General features: G+C 41.3%; 1 protein-coding gene across 4 annotated transcripts in view; it reads left to right on the forward strand.

The window, feature by feature from the left end:
- The window catches only part of Znfx1 (zinc finger NFX1-type containing 1), a 39,101-nt gene that overhangs the window by 12,866 nt on the left and 12,685 nt on the right, over positions 1-13,550 (forward strand). For all 4 annotated transcript variants that reach the window (XM_006993534.4, XM_042276845.2, XM_015987021.3 and 1 more), the window contains 3 exons: positions 1,334-1,465; positions 3,182-3,330; positions 4,168-4,317. In XM_006993534.4, the coding sequence (XP_006993596.1) occupies positions 1,334-1,465; positions 3,182-3,330; positions 4,168-4,317 (431 nt within the window). The remainder of the gene's footprint in view (positions 1-1,333; positions 1,466-3,181; positions 3,331-4,167; positions 4,318-13,550) is intronic.

Consider the following 13,550-nt stretch of genomic DNA (forward strand, 5'->3'; position numbering starts at 1 on the left):
CATTTTGAGACTGGCATCCTGTGATGACAGGGAGGCAGAGTCTGGTCCAGCTAAGGCAGAAAGATGAGGTGGCAGCCGTTGTCTATACAGCCCCCATCTTGTAAGTCAGTGAAGTGTGCGGCACACAAACAGGAGTCAGCAACCCAGGACTGCGGTGAGGAGAGGCCGCGGGAAGGGGAAGGCCTGCTCTGGAGTCAGTTTGGAGACAGACCAGGGCTTCTTGGAGCGTGAGTTGTCTAACTGAAATATGGCACTGTGTCTTCTGTCTCCGTTATCAGAGTTAAAAGTGAAAGAAATGCACATCCGAATTTTCATCTAGGCTGGGCGTGGAATTAACTTAGGTAGGTTGTATGCATGGCTGGCATGCATGAAGCTAGCACCAAATAACCAAGAGGTAGTGGTTCGAATCTGTAATCCTAGCGCTTGAAGGGTAGAGGCAGAAGGACCAGGAATTGAAGGTCATCTTCTGCTACATAGTTCCTGGGCTACCCTGGGCTACATGAGGCCTGGCTCAAAAAAAAAAAAAAAAAAAAAAAAACATACAAGGGGGCTGGAGAGATGGCTCAGAGGTTAAGTGCACTGGCTGTTCTTCCAGAGGACCTAAGTTCAATTCCCAGCAACCACATGGTAGCTCACAACCATCTAGAATGAGATCTGGTGCCCTCTTCTGGCACACAGGCATACATGCAGGCGGAACACTGTATACATAATAAATAAATAAACCTTTAAAAAAAAACCCACAAGTTTTTCTTTTTCTTTTTCTCATCTAGCTTTTATGCATTATAAAAGTCTCTTTTTGTCTTCCAGTTCATTCTCATGAAAGAAGGAGGAATAATTCTTTTTTTTATAAGACAGTCTTACTATGTAGTCCAGGCTGACATTGAATTCACAGCAATCCTGCCTTTACCTTCCAAGTATTGGGATTATAGGTCAGTGCCAACACATCTGGCTAATGAGAACATTTTTAAGCAGATAGTGGACTGTTATTTGAAATTCTGTGTCTGTCTTTTCTCCATGTAAGCAAATTTCAGATTTTTTTTTTTTTTTTTTTTTTTTTTTTTTTTTGGTTTTTCGAGACAGGGTTTCTCTGTGTAGCTTTGGCACCTTTTCTGGAACTCACTCTGTATCCCAGACTGGCCTCAAACTCACAGAGATCCTCCTGCCTCTGCCTCCTGAGTGCTGGGATTAAAGGCATGTGCCACCACCACCCAGCAGATGAATATGTTTAATAAAGATTTGAAATACACAGTTGTTTACCTTTTAAGTTAATTAATAAAAATATTAAACTGAAAAAAATCTACATTTTGTAACTTGTCTTTTCCTTATTTTCTAGGCAAAACTTACGTGGGTCTAAAAATTGTTCAAGCCCTTCTGACCAACGAGTCTGTTTGGCAAATTAGTGCTCAGAAGTTCCCCATCTTGGTCGTATGTTATACTAATCATGCTTTGGACCAGTTTCTAGAAGGTAATAAATGTCTCCTGGCAAAATTGTTTTCTGCTGGGCTGGAGATGCAGCCCAGAGGTACATCACACGGCCCTGGCCTCCGTCCTCAGCACCACACGTGCACAGATAGGCAGGCGAGCACACACAGAATGTCAGCAACCTCAGTGGCTTTCTTGTCTTTGTCCACAGTCCTTACTTACCCTGGCGCACAAGGCTTTCTTTCCCACTCTGCCCTGAGCTCTCTGTCTGTCTTTCTGCTTCCCAACCCCAGGGGCACCGTCACCTTCAGTCCTTGAGTTCTTCCCCCTTGGCCATCCCCTTTTGCCCTCCCTACATCAGCTTGAGTACATCTGGCCCAGCTTGTGCCAACTCATTCTTCCAGCCTGGCATGTCTCAAGTACACTTGCCCCATTGCACCCAAGTTATATCCCCTTTCTCTGTTTTCTTTTTTTTTAATTTTGACTTTTTGAAGATTAGTTTATTTTTATTTATGTGTTTGGGTGTTTGCCTGCATGTATGTCTGTGTACCACATGAATGCCTAGTGCTGTCAGAGACTAAAAGAGATATCCAGTACCTTAAAACTAGAGTTATAGATGGTTGTGAGCTGCTGTGTTGGTGCTGAAAATCAAAGCCAGGTCCTGAGCAACTAATGATCTTAACTGATGAGCCATCTCTACAGCCCCAGTAATATTTATTTATTTATTTTTGTCTATGCTATGGGTTATAGACATTAAAGGCTGGAAAGAGTCTTACTGTATTTATACAACATATTAATCACTCGAAAAATACTCATTAGGGGCTGGAGAAATGGCAGAGTGGTTAAGAGTACCTGGTGCTCTTCTGGAGGACCTGAGTTCAGTTCCCAGCACCCACATTGAACACCTTTCAGTCTACCTGTGACACCAACTCCAGGGAATTAGAAATCCTCTTCTGTCATCCATGGGCCCCTGGCAACGCAGTCATATATACAAATAAAATAAAGATAAAATAAATCTTCTTAGTGCTATTTACCCCAATGAATAAATAAGTGTGCACTCTTCCTTTTGTGGAAACACTGCTCTGTATTTCTCTGTGTTTTTTCCACCTACATAAGCCCTTGGAGACTGCCCAGCAGTCAGCCCAGGTTCTCTGTGTATTTAGAGCAGCAGGTCTTTCAGTGTTAGAGCTATGGATGTTGGAGTAAGTGGATTAATGAGCCAGGATGTAAGACAGGAAAGCCAATCTAAAGCTGAGTCTCCATCATATAAGCAGCCATCCCATGGATGGATGGGCCCCATGTCTTGGCTTTTTGCTTCTGCTGGCATGTGCTAGGAGCTGCAGAGATGGGCTTTTACTTATCCAGATTGTAACCACACAGGGACATTGCCACCCACTGTCTCTAGTTCTTACACAGACCAGCCACCAGTTCAGTGCCTTGCTGTCCGCTTGGGCTCTACAGCATTAAGTGTTGAGCCAAGAGCTCTCTCTCTCTCTTTGTCCTAAGTCCACAGCCTTACTCTGTTGTTGTTTGTTTGTTTGTTCAAGCCTTGGCCTTGCTCTTAAGCACTGCATTTTTCTGCTTGGCAGCCTACATTTTATTTGTAGCCTTCTCACACAAAATGGGGTAAACGTCCTATAAGCACAGCTTTGTTCACTAAGGGACAAATTGAGATAAGATCCTTGACCCACTTTACTCTCATCTGAGCAAAGTCAGCCTCGCTCTTCTCAGCCCTGCAATACCGCATGTTGCTTCACAGGCATTTACAGATGTCAGAAGCCCAGCATTGTGCGAGTGGGTGGAAGGAGCAACAGTGAGATCCTGAAGCAGTTCACCCTGAGGGAGCTGAGGAACAAGCGGGAATTCCGCCGCACCCTCCCCATGCACCTGCGAAGGGCCTACATGAGTGTAAGTCCCAGCACTGGAATAGCTGAGGGCCTCAAGCGACCCGCCTGACCTAGCAGCCACCGTCTGGCAGACTTCTCAACCCTCTGAAGGACCAGCTTCCTTCTAGCATTTCATTCTGTGGGTCTTTTGTTGCTCAAGTCAGAGGGTGGAAAAGCTCCTCTCTTACCCAACCAGGCCTTCAGTCTGCTTCCCCCAAACCACCCACACTACAGCCTACTGTGAATTGTCTTTGTTTTTCAAGACAGGGTTTCTCCATGTACTCCTGGCTGTCCTGGAACTCACTCTGTAGACCAGGCTGGCCTCAAATGCAGAGATACACCTGCCTCTGCCTCCAGAATGCTGGGATTAAAGACATATGCTGTCATTCCCAGCTTGAAAAGAGTCTTTTTATCTGAGCAGGATGCCCAATCAAAATCATAACTGGGTACAGTGGCACAGACCTTTATTCCCAGCTATTAGGGAAACTGAGGCAAGAAGGATCGATTAAATCAGAAGTTTGTGACCAGCCTCGGCAATGTAGCAAAAACCTGTCTGTTAAACAAGTGCAGAAAAAAATCCCAGGTCTTGTTATCAAGGAGGCTTGAAGTCTGAGCCAGAGCGCCTCAGGCCTGTTTTCCACTGTGTCCTCTGCTTGTCTTGCTTACTGCCTGGTCAGCCATTGGACAGCCACTAGTCCGTGGGTTTCAAGACCACACGATGTACTTGAGAAACTGGTTTGTTGACTGGTGTTTGTTTATTACTCATTCCTGCTTTTCCTTTCTTGACTTTCTCTCAGGGGAGAGGCTAGCTTTGGTAGAGAATGTCTCTTCATCGCCTCTTTCTGTCTGTTCTTGGCAGATTGTGACAGAGATGAAAGAGTCAGAGCAAGAAGTTCAGGAAGGGGCCAAGACCCTGGAGTGCACTATGCGTGGTGTCCTTCGGGAACAACACCTGGAGAAGTACATCGCACCACATCACTGGGACAGCCTCATGAATGGACCTGTGCAGGTAGGGCTGCCAGGAGGATGCTCAGCACGTGGAGGCAGCTCCCACAGAAGCTATGGCCCAGAGCCTTATTTGTCTGTAGGTCTGATGCTGCTGGTGAAGAGTTTCTTGTGATGTGAGGCAGTTGAGGGTCCTGGTCAGGAGCCAGGCTCTGTAGTCCACCTGCTGGGTTTGAACCTGGATAGGCTTTGCTTTAGACACATTACTTGATTTTATATGCTACAAAAAGAGAGTAACATTAAATTGGAATTTGGAGGTTTACTTAGTAGAAGAGGACTTAACTAACAAGAGAGCAAGGTCCCACAATTGGTCCCCAGCACACAGGCACACACACACACACACACACTGAAAACAGTAGCATTAAATTGAGCACTATAAAATTGCTGGCACTTGTAAATTTGACTTAGAAAAACGTGGTAGTTTCAGTAGATACAGTGGCATATGCCTAGCTCCCAGCAGCAGAGACAGGATCACTGCAGGTTCCAGGCCAGCCTAGAGTAACATAGTGAGTTCTAAGGATGCACCTTAAAATGCTATCTCCACAAAACAACAAAAATGGAAATTTTTTACTGATCAACTTTATTGTTAGAGGATTACTATTTAGACAAACAAGTTAATATATGTAAACCTCAGAACTCAAGTGTTTGTGGAGTTTCCATTTGAGACTGTTTTGTTTGTTTGAAATAGGGTCTCAATCTGTAGACCAGGCTGATCTCAAACTCACAAAGATCCAACTACCTCTGTGTCAAGTTCTGTGGTTAAAGACGTGCTTTGTTTTTGTTTAGTTTAATTTTATGTGTGTGGGTGTTTTGCCTGCATGTGTGTCTATGCACCATTTTTGTGCCTGGTACCCACAGACACAAGAAGAAGGCACTATCCCCTAGAACTGGAGTTAGAAACAGTTGTGAGCACCACATGGATGTTGGCAATTGAACTCAGGCCCCCTGGAAAATCTACCAGTGCTCTTAACTGCTGAGCTATCTATCTCTGCAGCCCATTTGCTTGTTTTTTGAGACAGTCTCATATATCCCAGGTTGTGTTATTCATTAAGTGGTGCTGTTGACCATTCGAGAAAAGCCATGATGTACAACAAAACCCACTATAGGAGTTTATTGAGGGAAGGGAATAGAAGGGGTGTGCATAGGCCTATGGAATGATCGTGCAGGAAGAGAGGGGAGGAGTAGGTGGAACCCACATTTATAGATCCCCCCACACACACATGCGCATATGGGCTAACATAGCTATACCATGTGTGCGCATAGATTACTTGATCACACTGCAAGTCAATGACGTGACCACACAGCGCACAGATTATGTCGGACGTAAGGCCCTAATTTGACTAAGCATCTTGCCTGGCTATTGGACAGCACACTCTCACTCATGTAGCTGGGGGAGTGGCTAGGATTTCTAACAGGTTGGCCTTGCATTTATTATGTAATCCACGCCCATGAGGGCCTGGAGCTCCTAATCGTCCTGCCCTCACCTCACAGAGGCTAGAATTATAGGCTTATGACATCGTGCCCAGTTATAAGTGTCATATGGAAGAAAATCATAATCAGAAGTGTAGCAGGAATCTTAGAGAGTCTTATTAATAAAATCAAACCCGGGGCCAGTTATTGGGGTGAAATGCTGGATGGTCAGAGAGACAGAACAAGCCACAGCTAACCTCACCTGGCCAACTTCTCAGATGGTCTTGTTTCCTCAGACTGGAAGCCTCTGTGTCCTCATATCCAAATGGCTCTCAGCTAAACTATGCTGCTAGAAGCCTGAAAGTTTAACCAGCCAAATGCTTCTAGTTTCTGGTCCTCAAGCCTTATATACCTTTCTGCTTTCTACCACCGCTCCCTAGGATTAAAGGCATGTGTCACCATGCCTGGCCGTTTCCAATGTGGCCTTGAATTCACAGAGATCCAGAGGGATTTCTACCTCTGGAGTACTAGGATTAAAGGTGTGAGTGCCACCATTTTCTAGCCTTGTATCTAGTGGCTATTCCGTCTCTGACCCCAGATAATTTATTGAGCCAGTTTATTAGGGTGCACAGTATTTTGGGGAACACAATACCACCACATTTCCCCTTTTTTGTCTAAAATTTTAAAAAGCTTATAACTAATAAAGGAAAAATTATGTCCAATAAGTGTATACAATATACACAGTCAAAATTACATTAACGATGTCTAGTCCATTAACATTTGACAGATTCAGACAAAAAACTCCATTAATATATAACAATGTCCAGTCCAGTAACATTTGACAAATTCAGACAAAAAATTTTCATTATTTATTTAAAACAAGTAATTCCTTTTTAAAAGTATTTTTTCTTTTCATAATAGATTCAGTAATCTACCTTTTGTCATTTTTATATCTTCCTGTTTCTTTTTAGTGTAGATTCAGTGATTTACCCATTTATCCTATTATTCTTTCTCTTTTTTCTCAGAATAAATTCAGTGATCTACCTCATATCTATATTCTTTTCTCTTTCTTTTTTAAACAAAACCTCTGAATCTAATCTCCATGTTCAGCTTTTTTCCTGACCATTAACAATTAACAACTTGTAACCAACCATCATAAACAATGACAATGTCCATAACTCATTAAATGACCAAAAATCCCCCATCCTACTCTTGGGAATGTGGGCATTGTTTTCTTAAAATTACTTCCTGTTGGGTATGGGCGAAGGTATCTTTATCCTGAAAAGAAAAATTTTAGGTTAATTATCAAATTCTAGGAAAGGTAACTATATCTTTCGTTATCCAGTCTGTGTATAATGCCAAAGTTCAGGGTTTATCTCAGGTCCTTATTCAAGTAGTCTTTGAGACTGGATCATCTCAGCTAGTCATCTCAAAATTGCTCTGAGCACCTTATAGTTCAAAGTTGATCTGTAGATGAAGTTTGTCAGCTTAATGATTTTATTATTGTCCACGTGGAATTGTTGTTGTGGGACCCCATCTTCTTCCTGGAGACTTTGGTTGATGTTAGACCTGGCCGTGATTTCCTGAAGAAAACTGATAAGAGACTCTAACACAAAGACATATATGCAGCTAATTGAAGCCTTTTTTCTAGAATTAGTTAGTACTCTATATGACCATTCATATCTTAACAAAATTTAAAATGTATATATATATATCTATATATATTAATCTTGTAAATTTTGATATAAAATTCATACTTTAAGAAAAGTTTAAAGAATCAGAATAGAATCAAAGAGTTGAGATTAGTAATAGAGTAGTCCCTTAATTAATTTGGTTTTTCTCCTGTCCCATAGCAGAAGATGGCTCTTTTCTTGTGGCATGATACAGGGAGTTTGTATTTTCCTTTTAACAACATGCTTGAGTTTAAAGGAGAGAGCCATTCTCCAACTCCAAAGTCAGCTTTAAAATTTAATTGAACTGGGACTACAAGAAGACCAATAGTATTAAATTTCTTTAGAGAAGTGTAGCTAGAATTTTCCTGCCTTGCCCACAGTCAGGACAAATCTTTGTCACCCGCCAGTCCCACAGCCGCTCAGACCCAAACAAGTAAACACACAGAGACTTACATTGCTTACAAACTGTATGGCCGTGGCAGGCTTCTTGCTAACTGTTCTTATATCTTAAATTAATCCATTTCCATAAATCTATACCTTGCCACGTGGCTCATGGCTTACCGGTGTCTTCACATGCTTCTTGTCATGGCAGAGGTTGGCAGTGTCTCCTTCTGCCTTCCTGTTCTTTCTTTTCTCCTCTCTGTTAGTCCTGCCTATACTTCCTGCCTAGCCACTGGCCAATCAGTGTTTTATTTATTGACCAATCAGAGCAGTTTGACATACAGACCATTCCACAGCACTCCCCTTTTTCTTTTTTCTTTTTTTTTAAAGAGGAAGGTTTTAACTTTTACACATCTCCAAAGCCAGCTTGGTATATTTAGGAATTTGGGCATAGCTTCTCTTACTACTTCCTGCTGGAGGGGTGCGCTGTATCTTACGGGGACACAAAAAAAAAAATTTAGGATTATGGAGTAGTCTGTGAGGGTGTATCGTCTGAGCCAGTTGCCTTGAAACGGTTCTGGATGTTGGATCATCTGGGCCTTGGTGTCATCAGAGACCTTTCAGGGGGTCTTGGCTGGTCAAACCTGATGTATCTTAACCTGGAACAAATCCATAGCCTCTGGCTTTCTGTGGAAACAAAATCAGAGCCTCCTTTCCAAAGCAACATATTCTTACATCCAAATTTTGAAGTCAAGGTACCTTTAAAATATACATTTTGGTATAACTCAAGAGCTTTTGCAATCAAATGTTTTTCTTCAGTTACAAATATCAAAGAGAACATAATCTAGATTCTCTGTGTGGTAGCTATCTTTACATGGCTTATTTTTTATATTACCGTGAGCCTATTGCTTTAAACTGCAGCCTTCTAAGCCTGAAACAGCTGTGTGGCTGCTGGCTCCGCCCACTTCAGCTTCCCAACATGGCAGTGGTACGTTTTCCGCCAGCTCTGGGAGCCATCCTGGGTCTATGCTTTTATCAAAGCAGTGTGTAGCCCAGAAACCTCTTTTTTTGTTTTGTACTAGCAAAGACTAAATTCACCACGCAGCTTAATGTGCCACTTGCAGAGGCCCAGCTTAATGTGCCATTTGCAGAGGCCTCATTCCCGCCATACTGCAGGTCGAGCGCACACGCCAGGAACCCGCCATAGTAGCTCAAACATGCAGGCTGCCACTAACTTGAGAGAAACAACTAGGAACTGTTTTTAGCTCTGTTTTAGAATCTTTTTACTCAGGTTTTAGGTGGAAACTCTTGCCAACACGTTGGATGCCATTTGTAGCTAGAGTTTTCCTACCTTGCTCACAGTCAGGACAAATCTCTGTCACCCAACAGTCCCACAGCCGCTCAGACCCAACCAAGTAAACACAGAGACTTATATTGCTTACAAACTGTATGTCTATGGCAGGCTTCTTGCTAACTGTTCTTATATCTTAAATTAATCCATTTCCATAAATCTATACCTTGCCATGTGGCTTACCGGTGTCTTCACATGCTTCTTGTCATTGCGGAGGCTGGCAGTGTCTCCTTCTGCCTTCCTGTTCTTTCTTTTCTCCTCTCTGTTAGTCCTGCCTATACTTCCTGCCTAGCCACTGGCCAATCAGTGTTTTATTTATTGACCAATCAGAGCAATTTGACATACAGACCATCCCACAGCAGAGAAGAGCAGAAACAAACATTTAGGAAGTCTTATAAAATTTTTTATAGATGATATGCCAATAGGCCATTTTACACTGTTTCCTGGGATAGATGATTTGTCCTTTTTCTTCCGTTGTCTCATTTATCCAGTGTTCTTCAGATTCCTTAGCCTTCATTCTCCTAAAAGACAAAAATAAAAACCTTTCCCCCAGACTAATTTTGGGGAGGTTCCTTTTTGGCAAGTTATCGGATTAAATGAAAAGGCATGTGTTATTGGTGTAAGTTAGTTTAAATTGGATGGTCATGCTGGTTGATGAACTATCACCTCCTCTAATTAAGAGGTGTCTCTTATTCAAATCGAACCTTTATCAGTTTTGATGGTATCCACAGCTTATCTTCTCCTGTAGAAAAAAAAGCAAAACCTCGTCCCCAAAGTAACACATACCCTGGTTTCCATTCTGAGGTCAGCACATCCTTAAAGTATATAGGCTGATTTAATTCTGTAGTTTTTTCTATTATCCAATGTATCTCTGCAGCTGTTGTTTCTTTCTCATTGGCATTGAGAAAATTCAAAGTTAATAGAGCATTATGCAGTCTATTTCTGGGGGGGTTTGTTACCCCTTTCTGTTTATTTAGCATATCCTTTAGAGTTCTGTTTGATTTTTCTATAACTGCTTGACCTGTAGGATTATGTGGTATACCTGTAATAGGCTTTATATTATAATAAGCAAAAAAATGTTTCATTTTAACAGAGACATATGACGAGCATTGTCAGTTTTGATTTGTGCAGGTATATCCACGATGGCCATAACTTCTAGCAAATGAGTGATTGCAGAATCAGCCTTTTCAGAACTCAAAGCAGTTGCCCATTGAAATCCTGAATAAGTATCGATGGTATGGTGTACATATTTCAATTTTCCAAATTCTGCAGAGTGAAACATGTCCATCTGCCAGATTTCATTCCTCTGAGTACCCTTTGGGGTACATCCTGCTGGTAATGGCGTTTGATTGTAGAAGGAACAAGTAGGACATTTCTTTACTATTTCTTTGGCTTGTTGCCAGGTTATGGGAAAATCCTTTTTTAAACCTTTACTATTGACATGATGTTTTTTATGAAATTCTGAGGCCTCCAGCACATTTCCTATCAATAATTTATCAATCTCATCATTGCCTTGTGCTAGAGGGCCTGGCAGACCAGTATGGGATCGGATGTGAGTTATATATAAAGGATGACTCCTTTTACTGATTGTATCTTGTAATTGAATAAAGAGTGAAGTTAATTCTGAAGCATCAGGGATAAATTCTGCAGTCTCAATATGTAATAACCACTCTTTCAGCATACTGAGAGTCAGTTACTATGTTGAGAGGTTCTGAAAAATCCATTAATACCAACAGAATAGCACACAATTCTGATTTTTGAACTGAATTATAAGGGCTTTGAACCACTTTACTTAAATTTTCTGATTTGTAACCTGCCTTTCCTTGTTTGTTGGCATCTGTATAAAATGTACAAACATCAGATATGGGTTTTTCCCGTACAGTTCGAGGCAAGATCCATTCAGCTCTCTTTATAAGATCAATTCTATTGCTTTTGGGATATTTGCTGTTAATTTCTCCCAAAAAATTACTGCAAGCTCTTTGCCAGGGTTCACTTTCTGTCCATAATTTTTCAATGTCCTCCTTAGTTAAAGGTACGACAATTTCTGCTGGGTCTATTCCTGATAATTGACGAAGTCTCAATTTTCCTTTCCAAATCAAGTCAGAGATTTTTTTCCACATAAGTTTTTAATTTTTTATTTGGTTTATTTGGTAAAAATATCCATTCCAATATAATATCTTCCCTCTGCATTAATATTCCTGTAGGAGAATGCCTAGATGGTAAAATAACCAAAATGCAATCCAGCTTTGGATCAATACGATCCACGTGTCCTTCATGTACTTTCTTTTCTACCAAGGCTAATTCTTTCTCAGCTTCAGGTGATAATTCTCTTGGACTATTTAAGTCCTTGTCACCGTCTAAGGTTTTGAACAAATTATTCAGTTCATTTTTTTACCTCAACAATAGTTCGTAGATGAGAAATGTCTCCAAATAATCTTTGAAAGTCATTAAGAGTCTGTAGTCTAGGGCTGGAGAGATGGCTCAGAGGTTAAGAGCACTGACTGCTCTTCCAGAGGTCCTGAGTTCAATTCCCAGCAACCACATGGTGGCTTACAACCATCTATAATGAGATCTGGTGCCCTCTTCTGGCCTGCAGTCATACATGCTGTATACATAATAAATAAATCTTAAAAAAAAAAAAATCTTAAAAAAAAAGAGTCTGTAGTCTATCTCTCCTAATTTGCACCTTTTGGGGTCTAATTTTTTGTAGCTCTATTTTATACCCTAAATAATTAATAGAATCTCCTCTTTGTATCTTTTCAGGAGCAATTTGTAATCCCCAGCAAGGCAAAATTTTCTTTACTTCTTCAAACATTCTTTCTAAAGTATCTGCATTTGAGTCAGCTAGTAAATTATCATCCATATAATGATAAATTATAGATTTAGGAAACTTTTTACATATCACTTCCAATGGCTGTTGTATAAAATATTGGCACAGAGTTGGGCTATTCATTCCCTGTGGAAGGACTCTCCATTGAAATCTTTTAACCGGTTGAGAATTATTATAAGTAGGCACTGTGAAAGCAAATCTTTTTCTGTCTTTTTCTTGTAAGGGTATTGAAAAGAAACAGTCTTTTAAATCAATAACTATGAGAGGCCATCCTTTTGGTAACAGAGTAGGCAAAGGAATTCCAGATTGTAAAGAGCCCATTGGCTGAACTACTTTGTTAATTGCTCTAAGGTCTGTTACCATTCTCCATTTACCAGATTTCTTTTTAATAACAAATACAGGAGAATTCCAAGGGCTGGTTGATTCTTCAATATGCTAAGCATGTAACTGTTCTTCTACCAGCTCTTCTAAAGCCTGGAGTTTCTCTGTTGTTAAAGGCCAATCCTGAACCCATACAGGCTTGTCTGTTAACCATTTTAAAGGTAGAGCTGTTGGTGTCTTTGGGAGATCATTGGTTGTGCCCTGTTCTTGTATAATATGGATGGCTGGTGACCACTCATTAGAATAATATCTTCTAATATTTCTCTCAGAAACACGTGCTAGTTTATGATTTGTTTCTGAGATTGGAGGGATGTTAATCTGAGTATTCCATTGTTGCAACAGGTCTCGACCCCACAGGTTCATAGCTATGTTAGCCACATATGGTTTTAATTTTCCTCTCTGTCCTTCTGGACCTATACATTCAAGCCATCTTGCACTCTGTTTCACTTGAGATAATGTTCCAATTCCTAACAGTTGAACGTTTACCTCCTGAAGAGGCCAAGTTGGATGCCAAAATTCTGGTGCAATTATGGTAACGTCAGCACCTGTGTCTACCAGACCAGACAACAAAACACCAGTTATTTTTATTGTTAATTTTGGTCTTTGTTCATTTATAGAAGTTTGCCAAAAAAATTTTTCTTTATGTTTTTTCCTGAATTTTCTGTTCTCTCTGTTTCATCATCCTGACCAGGATGATTTATTCCAATAGGCATTTGGTTATTTAATTGCTCTGAGTAGGGGTTTCCTCTACAACTGCAGGAAAGGTTTGAACTGCATTTGCTGTGAGGGCCTGCCTGAGGCCCCCCTGGGAGTTTCCCAAAGACCGTGGCAAAGGATTACCATGCCTGTCCCTTGTTGATCTACATTCGTTGGTCCAGTGTTTTCCCTTACCATGCCTTCTGCATACTCCAGAAGGAGGGGGCATTCTGTTGCCATTGTTCCTTGAAGTTTACCATTGTTCCTTGAAGTCTCATGGACTTGGTAGTTGACAGGAGAGGGGCATATACTGAATGTGGGGTTTGTGCCAATGTGATCCCAAGTAAGCCAGTGTGTAATTACACTGCCAGGAGTCCTGAAGACTGTCTCAGCAAGGTGGCTGGCCTTGTCTCACTGGGCATGATGGGAAACAGAAGGACCGAGAGGCCTGTGACCACCTGCATGGTACAGCTCAGCTCTAGGTGCCCAGTGCCATTTGGTACAAAGGCTTGTTG

Source organism: Peromyscus maniculatus, chromosome 4 (assembly GCF_049852395.1).
Source record: "Peromyscus maniculatus bairdii isolate BWxNUB_F1_BW_parent chromosome 4, HU_Pman_BW_mat_3.1, whole genome shotgun sequence".
In the NCBI taxonomy this organism is placed as follows: Eukaryota; Metazoa; Chordata; class Mammalia; order Rodentia; family Cricetidae; genus Peromyscus; species Peromyscus maniculatus.